The sequence below is a fragment of the Dipodomys merriami genome, unplaced genomic scaffold (genome assembly GCF_024711535.1).
Source record: "Dipodomys merriami isolate MVZ:Mamm:240054 unplaced genomic scaffold, mDipMer1.0.p SCAF_2, whole genome shotgun sequence".
Taxonomy (NCBI): Eukaryota; Metazoa; Chordata; class Mammalia; order Rodentia; family Heteromyidae; genus Dipodomys; species Dipodomys merriami.
The window spans coordinates 118,743,068-118,755,418 of NW_027203381.1; the positions used below are offsets into that span (position 1 = coordinate 118,743,068).

General features: G+C 50.0%; 1 protein-coding gene across 1 annotated transcript in view; it reads left to right on the forward strand.

Moving 5' to 3' along the window:
* Nucleotides 1-3,356: 3,356 nt before the first annotated feature.
* Nucleotides 3,357-12,351, forward strand: part of Pcp4 (Purkinje cell protein 4) — a 53,975-nt gene continuing 44,980 nt past the window's right edge. The window contains exon 1 of the mRNA XM_070028822.1: nucleotides 3,357-3,448. Coding sequence (XP_069884923.1) covers nucleotides 3,440-3,448 — 9 coding nt within the window. The 5' untranslated portion in view covers nucleotides 3,357-3,439. The remainder of the gene's footprint in view (nucleotides 3,449-12,351) is intronic.

Consider the following 12,351-nt stretch of genomic DNA (forward strand, 5'->3'; position numbering starts at 1 on the left):
CAGCCCTGTGCTTAGTGACCACTGGGATATTTATTTATTTCAAAATCAGTGTGGAGTCTGCTCAGTGCTGGATGCCAGGCTTGGTGGGGCCTGACCTCTCTCCCTTTCAAGGGGCTTTCAAATTCAGAAGGTGAGAGATACAACCCCAGTAAACAAAGGACTCATGAATGCACCATTAAAATCAACAAGAGAGGTTTCTGGAATCAGGTTGCCTTTCCAAGCCTGCAGCTAGAACGGAGGAAGCCTCTGGCTTGGGGCCTGTGGATATCTGATGGGTTGGCGGGAGGCTGGAAACTGCAGGAAAGCAGACAGTTCAAGGCAGCAGGAAAGACAAGGATGTAAAGATGAGAGCTCACGGGTCCAGCCACTGTGGTGGGTGTGCAGGGCTTGGAGTTGGGGAGGATTCGTAGAAACCCAGCGTCTCCTTGGATGCTGGCCGGGGACCAGGAAGGCTGGAAGGGGAAGGGGGAGCTATGGCGGCCGGACCAGCTGCAGACGTTGCTCCAAGGACGCTTTCTCTGTCCACGTGAAAGTCTTGTGGGTCATGGGTTAAGAGCATCAGAGGGTGAACAGTTCTGAGCTGCTTTGCAGCTGTGAGTGAACAAGACAGCACGAAGCTCCCTGAAAGCTGCTGGATTGGGGGGGGGGCAGGGAGAGGTAAGGGGGGTACGGGCAGTGAGGGTAGGAGAGAGGGCCTGACTGAAGCATTGTGCACGCACGTTTGAGGTGGCAGGGTGAAAACCCATGAACCGTGAGCATACAATAAAAATAGGAAAGCCAGGAGCGTAAGACAGGCAGGAGCCTGGGCCTCCCGTGGGCAGGAGGGGGCTGCGGTCAAACCCTTTATAAGCATGTGTGCACACGGCACCGGGAAGCTGGCAGAGATTGGTTTTGGAAGGGGAGGCATGAGGGAGAGAGGTGGGGTGGGGAGTCTGGTGAAGGCGCACTGGATGCTTCTATGGACAGGCCAAAAGAAAACCCTCTTGCTCCACCCATGCCTGGGAGGATTCCAAGGTGTGAGTCCTTTGAAAAAACAACTTAAAGTCTAATAAAATGTATTCTAGGAGGCCGAGATATGTGTGTGTGTGTGTGTGTGTGTGTGTGTGTGTATGTGTGTGAAGGTCAAAGGGAAGAGGGCAGATCACGGAGAGAGGAAGGGTTAGTGAATAAAGTCACACAATTCCATGTACACAGGTTGCAACAGAGGCAGGTAACACGAGGGGAGGGGAGGGGGGTTGGGAGAGATGGGGAGACGAGGAAGGGGTAACACTTCTCAGGATGCGCTGAATTAACCCTCTTTGTACAATGACTTAAAGATAATAAGAAATACAGTTAAACAAGTGAGAAGGGGAGGTTTTCCCGTGTTGCACCGCGGGCACCCGAGGTCATGGAGCATGAAGACAGAAGCAGCAGAGGTGGCGGGGGAAGCAGAGGAGCGTTCCCCTCACCACCCCTGTGTCCGGAAGCTGCGTACATTTGATGCAGTGACATTAAAGTCTGACGGGAGCTCTGGGTCATCAATATACAGTGTCCCATCAGTAACCCAGAGGCTGCCTGCACCAACTCCGTCCCTGCGTGCAGATCACACCCTAAGAAGTGGAGAGCAAGCTTCCCCTCTTAGATGGAATTTTTTTTCTTTCCTTGTATGTGTGTGCCTGTCTTGGGGCTTGAACTCAGGGCCTGATTATGCCCTTTTACCCCCTCAAGGCTATTGCTCTATCACTTGAGCCATAGCTCTACTTTTGGCTTTTTGGTGGTTAATGAAAATGAGAGTCTTGTGGGCTTTCCTGCCTGGACTGGTTTCAAACTGTGATCGTCAGATGTCAGCCTCTTGAGCAGCTAGGATTACAGGCGTGACCACCAGCGCCCTTCCTTATCTTTTCTTTCTTTCTCTCCCTATCTCTCTCTCTTTCCTTCTCTTCTCTTCTTTTTTGGGCCAGTAGCAGGGCTTGGCCTCAGGGCTATGTGCTCTCACTTGGCTTTTTTGCTCAAGGCTGGTGCTCTGCCAGTTGAGCCACAGCCCCACTTTGGAGAATGTGTTAAGTGTGTGCATGTGAGGATATGTGTGTGTGCAGGTGAGACATGAGTGCACATGCCTCCCACCACCCCTTGAAGCTGTGATCTTTGAACCCACGGCTTGTGGGCACCACAGGGAATCACTGGGGCGTTTGCTGTCCTCAGCCCCAGGGAGCCCTGCGGTCCACCCTCAGGCTGATGGGTGCTGTTTGGGGGCTCCGCAGTAGCAGACAACCCTGGAGCTGCCGTGGGGAGAGGGTGGAGGTGCTGGTGCCCGGCTTGCCTGGCAGCGTGTGTGCCATGGTGTGGTGTGCGTGCTCAGATGCTCGCAGGGGGCCCACGAGTGCCCGACTCGAGGCATGGTGCTCCTGTCCTGGTGGCCACACTGGGGGTTAGCAGCTTTGTGTTCCCAGGCCAGGTCCACTGCCTCTGCGGAGGTAACTGCTCTGCCAGAGGCATGCTGGGAAACGAGGAGCATGCTGGGAGTGGGAGGGGCATGCTGGGAATGAGAGGCATGCTGGGACGAGGGGGAGTGAGGAGCGCTGAGTTTGCTGCCCCAAGGTGATGCTGACGACTCTCCCCTCAAGGGATTCCTGTCGGCTCCTGAAACATGCCCCAGGGCCCCAGCACTGGGAGAAGTCTGCCAAGATGGCCACCACACAGGGCCAGAGTGGGGCTTAGGCTGCGGGCTTGACTTACAGCACGGAGAGCAATAGGGCCGAGCCTCCCTGCAGGAAGGCTGGGCAGGTGGAGCAAGGAGGCTGGGCGGGAACCAGAGTTCCAGCTGCGTCTTCTTGCTGCCCTGGCGGCTGTGGGGAAGGTGGGAGGTGCAGCTCCAGCAGGTGTGGGAGCCCAGAGTGGGTCTGTGACCTGCTGGACACCCCGCGTCCTGCTGGCAGGCTCTGTCTGCCAGGGGGTCAGCGGGAAGAAGGCTATTTTGTGCCTGGAAGCTGTGATCTCTCTCTCTCTCTCTGTCTCTCTCTCTCTGAGCTTCCTTGCTCAGCTGATGCTCTACCACTTGAGCCATGCTCTGGCCCGCTGCCTTTTCTCTGGTTATTTTGAAGACAGAGTCTTACGTACTTACTGCCCAGGTTGGCCTTGAACCTTGATCCTCCAGATCTCAGCCTCCTGGGTAGCTAGAATGACAGGCGTGAGGCACAAGTGCTGGGCTTTGGTGGCCTTTCTTCTCTCAGCAGAACCACAGCTGTGGCTTGCCACGTGCTTCTCCGCTCGTCCACTAGGTGGCTCTTTGTGCTCTCAGATAGGGACAGGCGTTCAGACAGGTGAATGAACCCCATTGGCTGGCGCCAGGCATGACGGCACTCCGCAGCTCTTTTAAGAGAAAAGCCAGGACCAGCCAGCAGCCACCCCTGAGCAGTGCTGTCTGTGCGGAGCCGGACCGGGCTGCGGAGTGCAGGCCAACATGAGCGAGGTGAGTGAAAGGTCTGTTGGCAGCGGGAAGTGGCTGTGAGCAGCCGGGTCAGGGCTGCCCGGCTCATGTCCACACAGATGCTGACGCTCATCAATCCTGTCATCATGAAAACATTTCTCCATTGGCATGCTGGCCAGACACTGGTGAAGTTCGCAACTTTTAAGATGAGAGCTTCAGAAAGAGAAGGGGCTGGAGGTGGTGCCGCGTGCTTCTGATTGAATTGGGATTCGGGATGGAAGTGTTTGCAGGAGCAATCAATTGCCTCATTCTCTCATGAGGATGTGTGTGTGTGTGTGTGTGTGTGCGCGCGCACGCGCGTGTGCAGGGAGAGGGTCTTCACCTGTTTCCTTGGGTGTTGGCAGGCTGGCCACCTGGGAACCCAGCCTCAGTAGGGGGAGGGGACGCGGGGCGAAGTGGGGGGGTCTCTTCTGCCGTCCCTTGGTGTGAGCCTACTGCACTTGCATCTGGCCAGGGCACTGGGAAAGCCTTGCAGGGAGTAGCTACCATGAAGAACTCCGAGTGTCAGGATCTGTGAGGCACAGGGACGGGAGGGAAGTGCATTGCACACCAGCAGCCTCTCAAGCCAAGTGTGTGTCTACAGAACAGGTTTGCTGGACAGCCTGGCTCTCTCTGAGCTCTTCCCCTCTCTCTCCTGTGAAGAGGGATTGGATCGGGGTTATACAATGCCAATCCCATTCAACTCCACACGGAGCCAAGTTCATTTTTATTTCCTCTTGGTTGGTGCTTAATTACTGTTGGGGATTTTTTGTTTTCTTCCTGATCTTTTTTTTTTTTTATTATTCATTTGACAGATGGGTGATTTTTTTTTTTTTTGGCAGTCTCGGGTAAAATTAACCACTTCAGAAATAAAATGCCTGCTCATTGTGTTCACTTCTCTGATGGCTAAACTTGGGTCATAAACACCACAGGCAGAGGGTAGAGCGCCCCTGGAATGCTCAGGAATGGGGCTTGGGTGAGAGCCAAGAGCCTGATGTGGAGGAGGGTGCCTGGCGACCCCTGGAGGGGTAGTTAAGTCAGCACGAACATTTGGCTAAAAGCTGAAGTGTCCAGTACCCTGCCCAGTGCTGTGAACTTCCCTCCACTGGGGGCAGAAGGAGCCATTACTGTTCCTAATTGACAGGGGGAAACCGAAGCTCAGAGGGGTGGGCTGGCCAACTGGTTCAAGGTCACCAGCTAGCGACCACAGGGTGAGGGCCTGGGCCAGTGCTGGCCACAGGTGCTTGTGGAGTACCCACCTGCAGGAGGGCGGGAGGAGGTGACCTGCTGCCGGGGGAGGGGGGGAGCTGGGGTCTCACACAGGCAAGGGCAGTGGGGATACACGAGGCCTCGCTTCCTGCCAGCTTGGCTCTCTGCTGGACTCCACGGAGGTTTCAAAGCGCTGTTTGTGGTGCTTGCCTGGCCTGCAGCAGGCGGGGACGCCTGTGTGGAGAGCTATCTCTATACACAAGTTGGTGGTTGCTCATCCAGAGGGACCTAGAGACCCTACGGGGTCTCTTTTAGCTCCAGTGATCGACCTGGGGCTTTGCCTATCTCCAGGAACCCCCATCTCCTGTCGAGGGTCCTACCCAATGTGGTCCCCACCAGCCTTACTGGGTGCTTGGCTCGGTGAGCTCACTGGACTTTGTGGGTCTCCGGGGAACACCTGCGTCTCAGAGCTCACCCCAGGATTAGACTAACGACCCTGTTTCTGTGAATCTGTAATGAGGACAGCTCTGCAGCCCTCCCCTCCCCCCCCAGCACTTCCTGAGCAGAGGACCTGTAGAGTGGGCAAGAACCTCCCCCTGCTCCCCAGCTTTCTGCTCTTGGCTGGTCTCTGAGTTTCTGGGGAGCAGGAATTTGTCCTTAGCCTAAAACTTAAATCTGCTTAACATATTTAATAAAGTAGAGCCCCTGCTAGGGAGAGCCCTGGGCCCCCCTTCTGAAGATTTCTTTAGCTGGGTGAATTAAATGAGATTTCTAGTTCTAATAGCTCTCAGGCAGGCATGGAGTCCAAGTAATCACTTATTTGGCTATCGAGGGTCAGGGCAGAGGGTTTTGTGACTTTCCTCAGGCCTCAGGGTTAATTTGGATCTGGGGGGCAGACAGCTCCTGCCTGGCGTGCCATGTTCTCATCCCTGGTCCCTCGAGCAGGGATTGGGCAGAGAGAGTGGATCCTGAAACCGCGGGATGCTTCCTGGGGTGGGATCTGTACTTCTGGCGCATCCAGCCTTGAAGAGCGTGGGGGTTTGGACAGCAAACCAAGTCCAGCGCGTGAAACCGGGCAGCTTGACAAAGCAACGTCATTTTCATTCCTACCCCTTTTCTGGGGTGCGGGTGGGGGACAACGACACATGATTGATTGAAAGGATCAGCTCGAGACTCCCAGGGAGTCCAAATTTAGGGCAATGTGAGAGCGTGGAGGAGGTTGGTGGGGGTGGTAATTTGCATTTTGGTGTTAGAGTATGTCAGAGGCGCTGAAGCACTCTATGAGATGAAAGATAATGCAGCAGAGACCAACACGCAGGCTCAAGCCGACTTCCTCACTGATCGGAAATGCCACCACCAAGGTCCAAGCCCACCAAGGGCCATCTTCATCTCATGCCATCAGACTCACTGTGCTCAAGGAGAAAACCTCTCATCCCCCCACCACCCCGTCCCCCAATACAGCCCCCGGAGCAGCGATCATTCCCTGGTCCTTGTTTGGGTGTCTGTGCATTTCAGTTTCTTTGGAAAAGAAGTAGTTCGCTTAGGATGGTCAGGCGCAAGACTTGAAGGCGTCAGGCTCACAGGGCTCGTTGCTAGTGGATACACGGCACACGGCAGGTATATAGCACACCACGCATAGCTCAGGACCAGCCACTGCCCTGTCCCGATTTTGCCCACAGTGATGGGGTGGTGCCTGTGGAGGGTGTGATTGGAGGGACACCGAGGGGACAGCCAAGGTCATCTGTAGACACACACTTGTCCCCAGTGCCAGATCCATCGGTGCGTGTGGAAACACAGTGCTAATGGATGGAAGAATGGAGCAGTGAGTGGCCCGTTGTAGATGGAGACACCCAAGGAGGGGGGAGGGGTCCTCCCTGCCTTTAAATCTGGGGTGGAGACATAGAAAATATATAGTCCTTCTTCTTTTCTTCAAATCAAGAGTTAAAAACATAATCCTAGCCAGGCACCGGTGGCTCATGCCTGTTATCCTAGCAACTCAGGAGGTGAGATCTGAGGATCATGGTTCAAAGCCAGCTTGGGAAGGAAAGTCCATGAGACTCTTATCTACAATTAATCACCAGAAAAGACCAGAACTGGTGCTGTGGCTTACATGGTAGAGTGCTCACTTTGAGCTAAAGAGCTCAGGGACAGTGCTCAGGCTCAGAGTTCAAGCCCCACGACTCCTCCCTCCCCCCACCCCCACAATCCTACAACATTGTTTTGGGTGCATATAGTAGCTCTCATTGTGAGCCAGCAGAGGGACAAATTACCAAATGGAACAGATTGGGTGAGAGTCATGACGGTAGCTTTTGTGACTCACATGAACTGAACGACAGCCATGGAGTGTGTATTTTAGACCAGTTACTAAATGCAAAGTCTGAGAATCATTGTATAAAATGCAGACTTTGCAACTGACCCAAAGGCCCAGTGATAGAAGCCAAACAATCCTGTTTTTTATGTTTCTGAATCTCTTTTTAAGATCTGAATAAAGCAGGGCCACATGCTTCCCTGTTAAAAAATATTAGCACAATTAAAAATTACCTTTAAGTAGTTGTGCAAAGGATCAGTGTCACCCCTTCCTTCATTCTCCCCATCCCTCCCAACCTCCTGTTTCTGAATTTTGAGTTGGTAAAACATAGTTTTAAAATCACTTCCCCCTCCCTCCCTCCTTCCTTCTTCTGAACTCAGGACCTTACACTTACTCATACTCTACCACTTGAACCCTACCTTCAGACTGCCTCCAAAAGATACGTATTTTTACAACTGGAATCTGTCAGATTTGAACTCTGGTCTTAGGTTTGAATTCAAAGTTAGGTAGGCACTCTACCACTGTGAGACTCATCATCCCCAGCCTTTTTTTGTCATTACTTGGTTATTTTTTCATACAGGGGTCTGGACCCCTTCACCTGGGACCTCCAAAACTGAGACCATAGCCGGGCATGCTCAGGTCCAGTTTATTGGTTAGGATGAGGTTTTTGCTAACTTACTCAGGCTGGCCTTGGACTATAATCCTGCAACCCTCCCAATTTCTTTCTGAATACTTAGGATTACAGGCGTGCGCTGCCACCCCTGGCTGACCATTCAACTTCTTGTGTAATGTTAACCTCATCTAGGCTTGTATTTGCCTCAGAGCTGTGAAAAGATCCAGTGAGAGCTACTTGGTTTTGTTGGCCCACACAGTGATAGATGTCTCTCTCCTAAGTGGGGATATTAGATCTAGACAGACACCAATTGCAACTTGGATTGGAAGTTTTGACTTTTCTTAACAGAGAGGGGGCCACAATGCAGCACGAACATGTGTTTGTTAGCCTGGCGATCATGTGGACCGCCCTCGGCCTGCGTTTCAGTGAGGACTGCTGAGGATGAAACCATCTCATTTTCCTCACCTGACTTCGAAGCATGACAGGGGGCAATGGGTATTATCATTTCTTCTTTTCAGAAAGAAAATTTGGGCAGGTGACCCACAGTTGATTTTACAAAGGCTCAGTGGAGTAGCATGAGCAGGAAGGAAACCTGGTTTTTTTTGGGTAAATCCTTGAGTTTTTGATGGACGCAATCCGGGCATCTTTTTTTTGGTCATTTCTCGCCTCTCACACATTTACAGTTTGCTTGTGGTCCCACTGTTCCCAGTAAGCTGGGCAGATCGAACATCTCAAACATACCGTAACTATCATTAGCTCCAAGCCTGCAGTGTTCTGTGCCTTTCTGGAAAGGTCTTTCTACTGGAAAAGAAGAGTTCTGGTGGACTGCAGGTACCCAGATGGATATTGTGACATTTGGCTGATATTATAAGCACGGCATCAAAGACTGAACTATTAGAGTACTACACTTTATTGATTGGAAGCATCCTTCTTAGACACGAGCTTTCTGATCAGGAGAGTTTGATGTCCATAAAGCCCAGCTCTATGGTTTTTGTGTCCAGTCGCTTGGTGAAAGAATGGATTTCTGAGTGTGGATTTATCAGCTGGGGTAGCCAAGCACCGGGCCCTGTTCTGGTGTTGCAGTGTTGTCAGTTCTGGCTGGGGAGAGGAGAAATGCTTCTCTTTAGGCCTTTGCTTCTGGTCAAAAGCTGGATTTGCCGTTCATCCTCTTTTGCTTAAGTGGGAAATGAGTTCATGGGTATCCCTGCAAAATAAATGCTGTCCTGGAAGTAAAAGAAAATGAGAAGAAACGGGAGGAATCTCCACAGAGAGAACTCTGGACATTTGGGAATGTTGGAGGGGGGGAGGATATGAGAGCTGGGGGCAGGGCACCACATTTCAATATAGCTTTTCTTCCTAGGCTGTCTCTGAAGTTCGTGAAAACCACCATGGCTAGTGGGGCTGGGCTTGGGAAAGCCTTGAAAATTAGTTTGCTGTATTGGAATAGAAAAGCAGTTTGGCAGTGATTAGAGGACAGAGTAAGGGAGTCTAAACAGATCTTCTGTAAGAGAAATTTGGGCATCCACAATCAAGCAGCTGAGATGTCAATTCTGTGGTATTGTTGGAGGTAACACTGAATCAGACCTGCAGAAAGCAAGTTGATACGTAAATATTTTGATTAACAGTTAACATAAATGGCCAATGATTACAATAAGGCACGAGTAATTTACATGTTTTGATTCAATGTTTTGGCACGTTTAAATATTTGAAGTTAATTTATATTTGAGCAGGATTCTAGCACAAGACACATGCAAAAAGGATTTACCCAAATGTGGGTGTTTTAAGCCTGTGCCCTGAAACTACACCATGTATAATGCCACTGTCCTGGGAAAGACACCATTACTCTTCTTCCCTGACTTTGAAGTGAAGAGACACATAGGCAAGGGACAGAAACACATTTCCCATTCAACGGACAATAAATGCCTGAGAGCATTAATATGAGAATGCTGCCTAGGTACTTAGGTCCACCAATCCAACAAGTTTGCTGGGCTGGAAGTGTGGTTCTGCTGTAATGTATCTGCCTAGCACACAGGAGGTCCTGAGTTCAAACCCCAGTACTGTCAAAATAAAAATAGATAAATGTCTGCCACACTGTATCAGTGCCCCAAGCCTATGAACTCCACATCACTCATGGGTGCTTTAACATATTACACACCCCGGGCATCAATCTGCTCATGCATTGTTTGTATCTTACAAAGTTAGCTTTGGATGTGTGCTCTAGCATCTCATGAAATGACCTGCCAGCCTGTTTCTTTTTGTTTTTTTTTTTCTTTTTTTTTTGTTGGGCTTGAACTCTGGGCTTGAGTGCTGTCCTTGTGCTCTTCAGCTCAAGGTGAGCACTCTACTGCTTAAGCCACACCACCACTTCCAGTTTTCTAGTGGCTCATTGGAGATAAGAGTCTCATGGACTTTCCTCCTCTGGGCTGGCTTTGAACCACAATGCTCAGATCTCAGCCTCCTGAGTAGCTAGAATTACAGGCATGAGCGTGCGGCCCCGTTTCTGAGGAACAAATGTGTGGCCATATTTATGACATTGCCAGGGGGAAAAAATCAATCACCCACTAAATGCCATTATTTTATATTTTACTCTTAGTCTACCATCTTCTGAAGAGGAGAGAGACAAATTAAAGTCATAAAATAGGGGAGGAAGCACCCACAAATCTCAACACCCCCACAGGACTTCTGAGGGGAAGAAGCGGGAACTTGGAGCCATTCAGGCCATTTTTAGGCTGCACAGAGGGAGACTGGAGAATGGTGTGTGTGTGTGTGTGTGTGTGTGTGTGTGTGTGTGTGTGTGTGTGTCAGTGTGCCCTGCAGGGCCTCTGCCCATTTGCAAACAGCTTTGACAAAACCGAAATGTTTATGGTCAGTCGCCCTTCTGCCCTCCGTCCATCCAGTGGTCTGTGTGCTGGTGAGTGTGGTGGACAGTCTGGGAGCTGGGGTCTTGTCTGGATTTGAGATGATGCCTTCTCTGGCCCTAAAATCCAAACCCACCCTGGAGAGGTGCGACCAGAGAACGTTCGTCTCCACATCCCCAGTGCTGCAGCCCAGCCAATGCCCTAGCAAAGGGGCTCATTATTGTAATTTCGCACAGCCCCTGAACACAGCCATCCAGATGCTGACAACAGACCCTAACATTTATCTTAGTTAAATAAGTGTAACACGATAACCAGGAAATGCGCTCTCCGTTTCTCCTAAGATTATTTCTTTCACCCAACACATGTACCTGTCCACATGAAGCTAAATTCCAACATTAAGAAATGAATTAAGGAATCTACCTGCTTTTAAATGTACATTTCACATCTCATTTCCTTATGAAATGATACTGTTTCATGAAAGGCAATTAGAAAAATATCACTATAGTTTTTTTTTTTTAATCTCTTGAGCCTGGAAATAAGGCTAATTGTACTTAGGGTTTTCTTTTTTTCAAATGATATATTTCTCCACGTTTTTAAATGTACAAAGAAATCCCTGATGCCAGGAAGTGGTCGCAGTCTGACCCGAAAATGGCTGTGTGGGAGCGTCCAGTCTCTTTACCTCTGCAGACGGAGAGCTCACAAGAGACACCTGCGTGGACAGGGACCTGGCCACGTTCAAGGTGGCAATAATTCTGACTCTTCTTTCTTCCTATTTTTAAAATAAAATTCCTATTTCTATGTGCCTGAAAGAGTCCTGCGTGGAAGAGCCACCGAGGAACCGCTTCATTCTAGAGACATTTCAGGACAAGGCGGGGCTGTGCAAACTGTGGCCCTTGCTTCGTGGACCACAGCTGTGCTTCCTCTCCTTCCTGATGTGTCCATTCTAGCTGTCCTTGGTTCTGGCTATCCAGTGCCTTGAACCAGCTTCTCCGTCTACCTGCAAGATTGCCACAGGACCATGCCAACCACCCTCAAAGACCACAGTGTCTCTTCTTTGTAATGAGGGAGCTCTAAAGGTGTTGGCAGTTTGCCCCAGCAGGGAAAATTTTTGAGCATGTATACATAGTGTATTTAGCTGATTTATTTAAATTATGTGTCTGATGGGCTGTTATAATAAAGGGCGTTCTAAAAACTTAAAACAAGGAGGCAATGGCTGGAGGACCCATATTTTTATTCTCCTGCTTCAGCCTCCCAAACAGCTGAAACTACAGGCGTGCACTATGGATCCTGATGTTAAAATGGGGCTGAAGATCCTTTATTTATTCTTGTTCAGAAATCACAGAGCCCTGGAGGAAAAGTCAGTCTCCATTTTGCATGCACATTTCTTCTCTGATTAAATCTCTTATTTTCTGTCATATTGTGATGTAACTCACATTCTTTTATACCTCTCCTAATTCCTATGAAGGCTGGGACAAAAGTAAAAATACCTTGGATATTTTTCTTAGATGTAAGTAAAAAGAGCCCCTAGGAAGCAGGGAAGCCATTTTCTCACTGGCCTTCACTTCAAGTCTCAAGACCCTGGGTGCCTCTCTGCTCCTCTTTTCCAGCCCGGTGGGGAGAGGATGATCAAGTCAGTACCACTGCCAGGGACTCAGCTTCCTCGGCCGCAGTCAGCAGAAATCCCTTGACCTTGAGTTCAGACAATCACTTTTATACCTTGCTTACCCAATGTGGTCTGTTTGAATAAGAAAGAATATTCTGAACTCCAAACTAGAAGACTTAAAAATCATCCGATTACTTCTGGTAGGATGCTGTAATTAGTTGTTAACTGACTACAAAGTACCTGAACTCTGAAGGTGAACTCGTCTATTCTTGCCAACACTCACTGGGGCTTTAGAGACTTTGTTTTTTTTTCTTT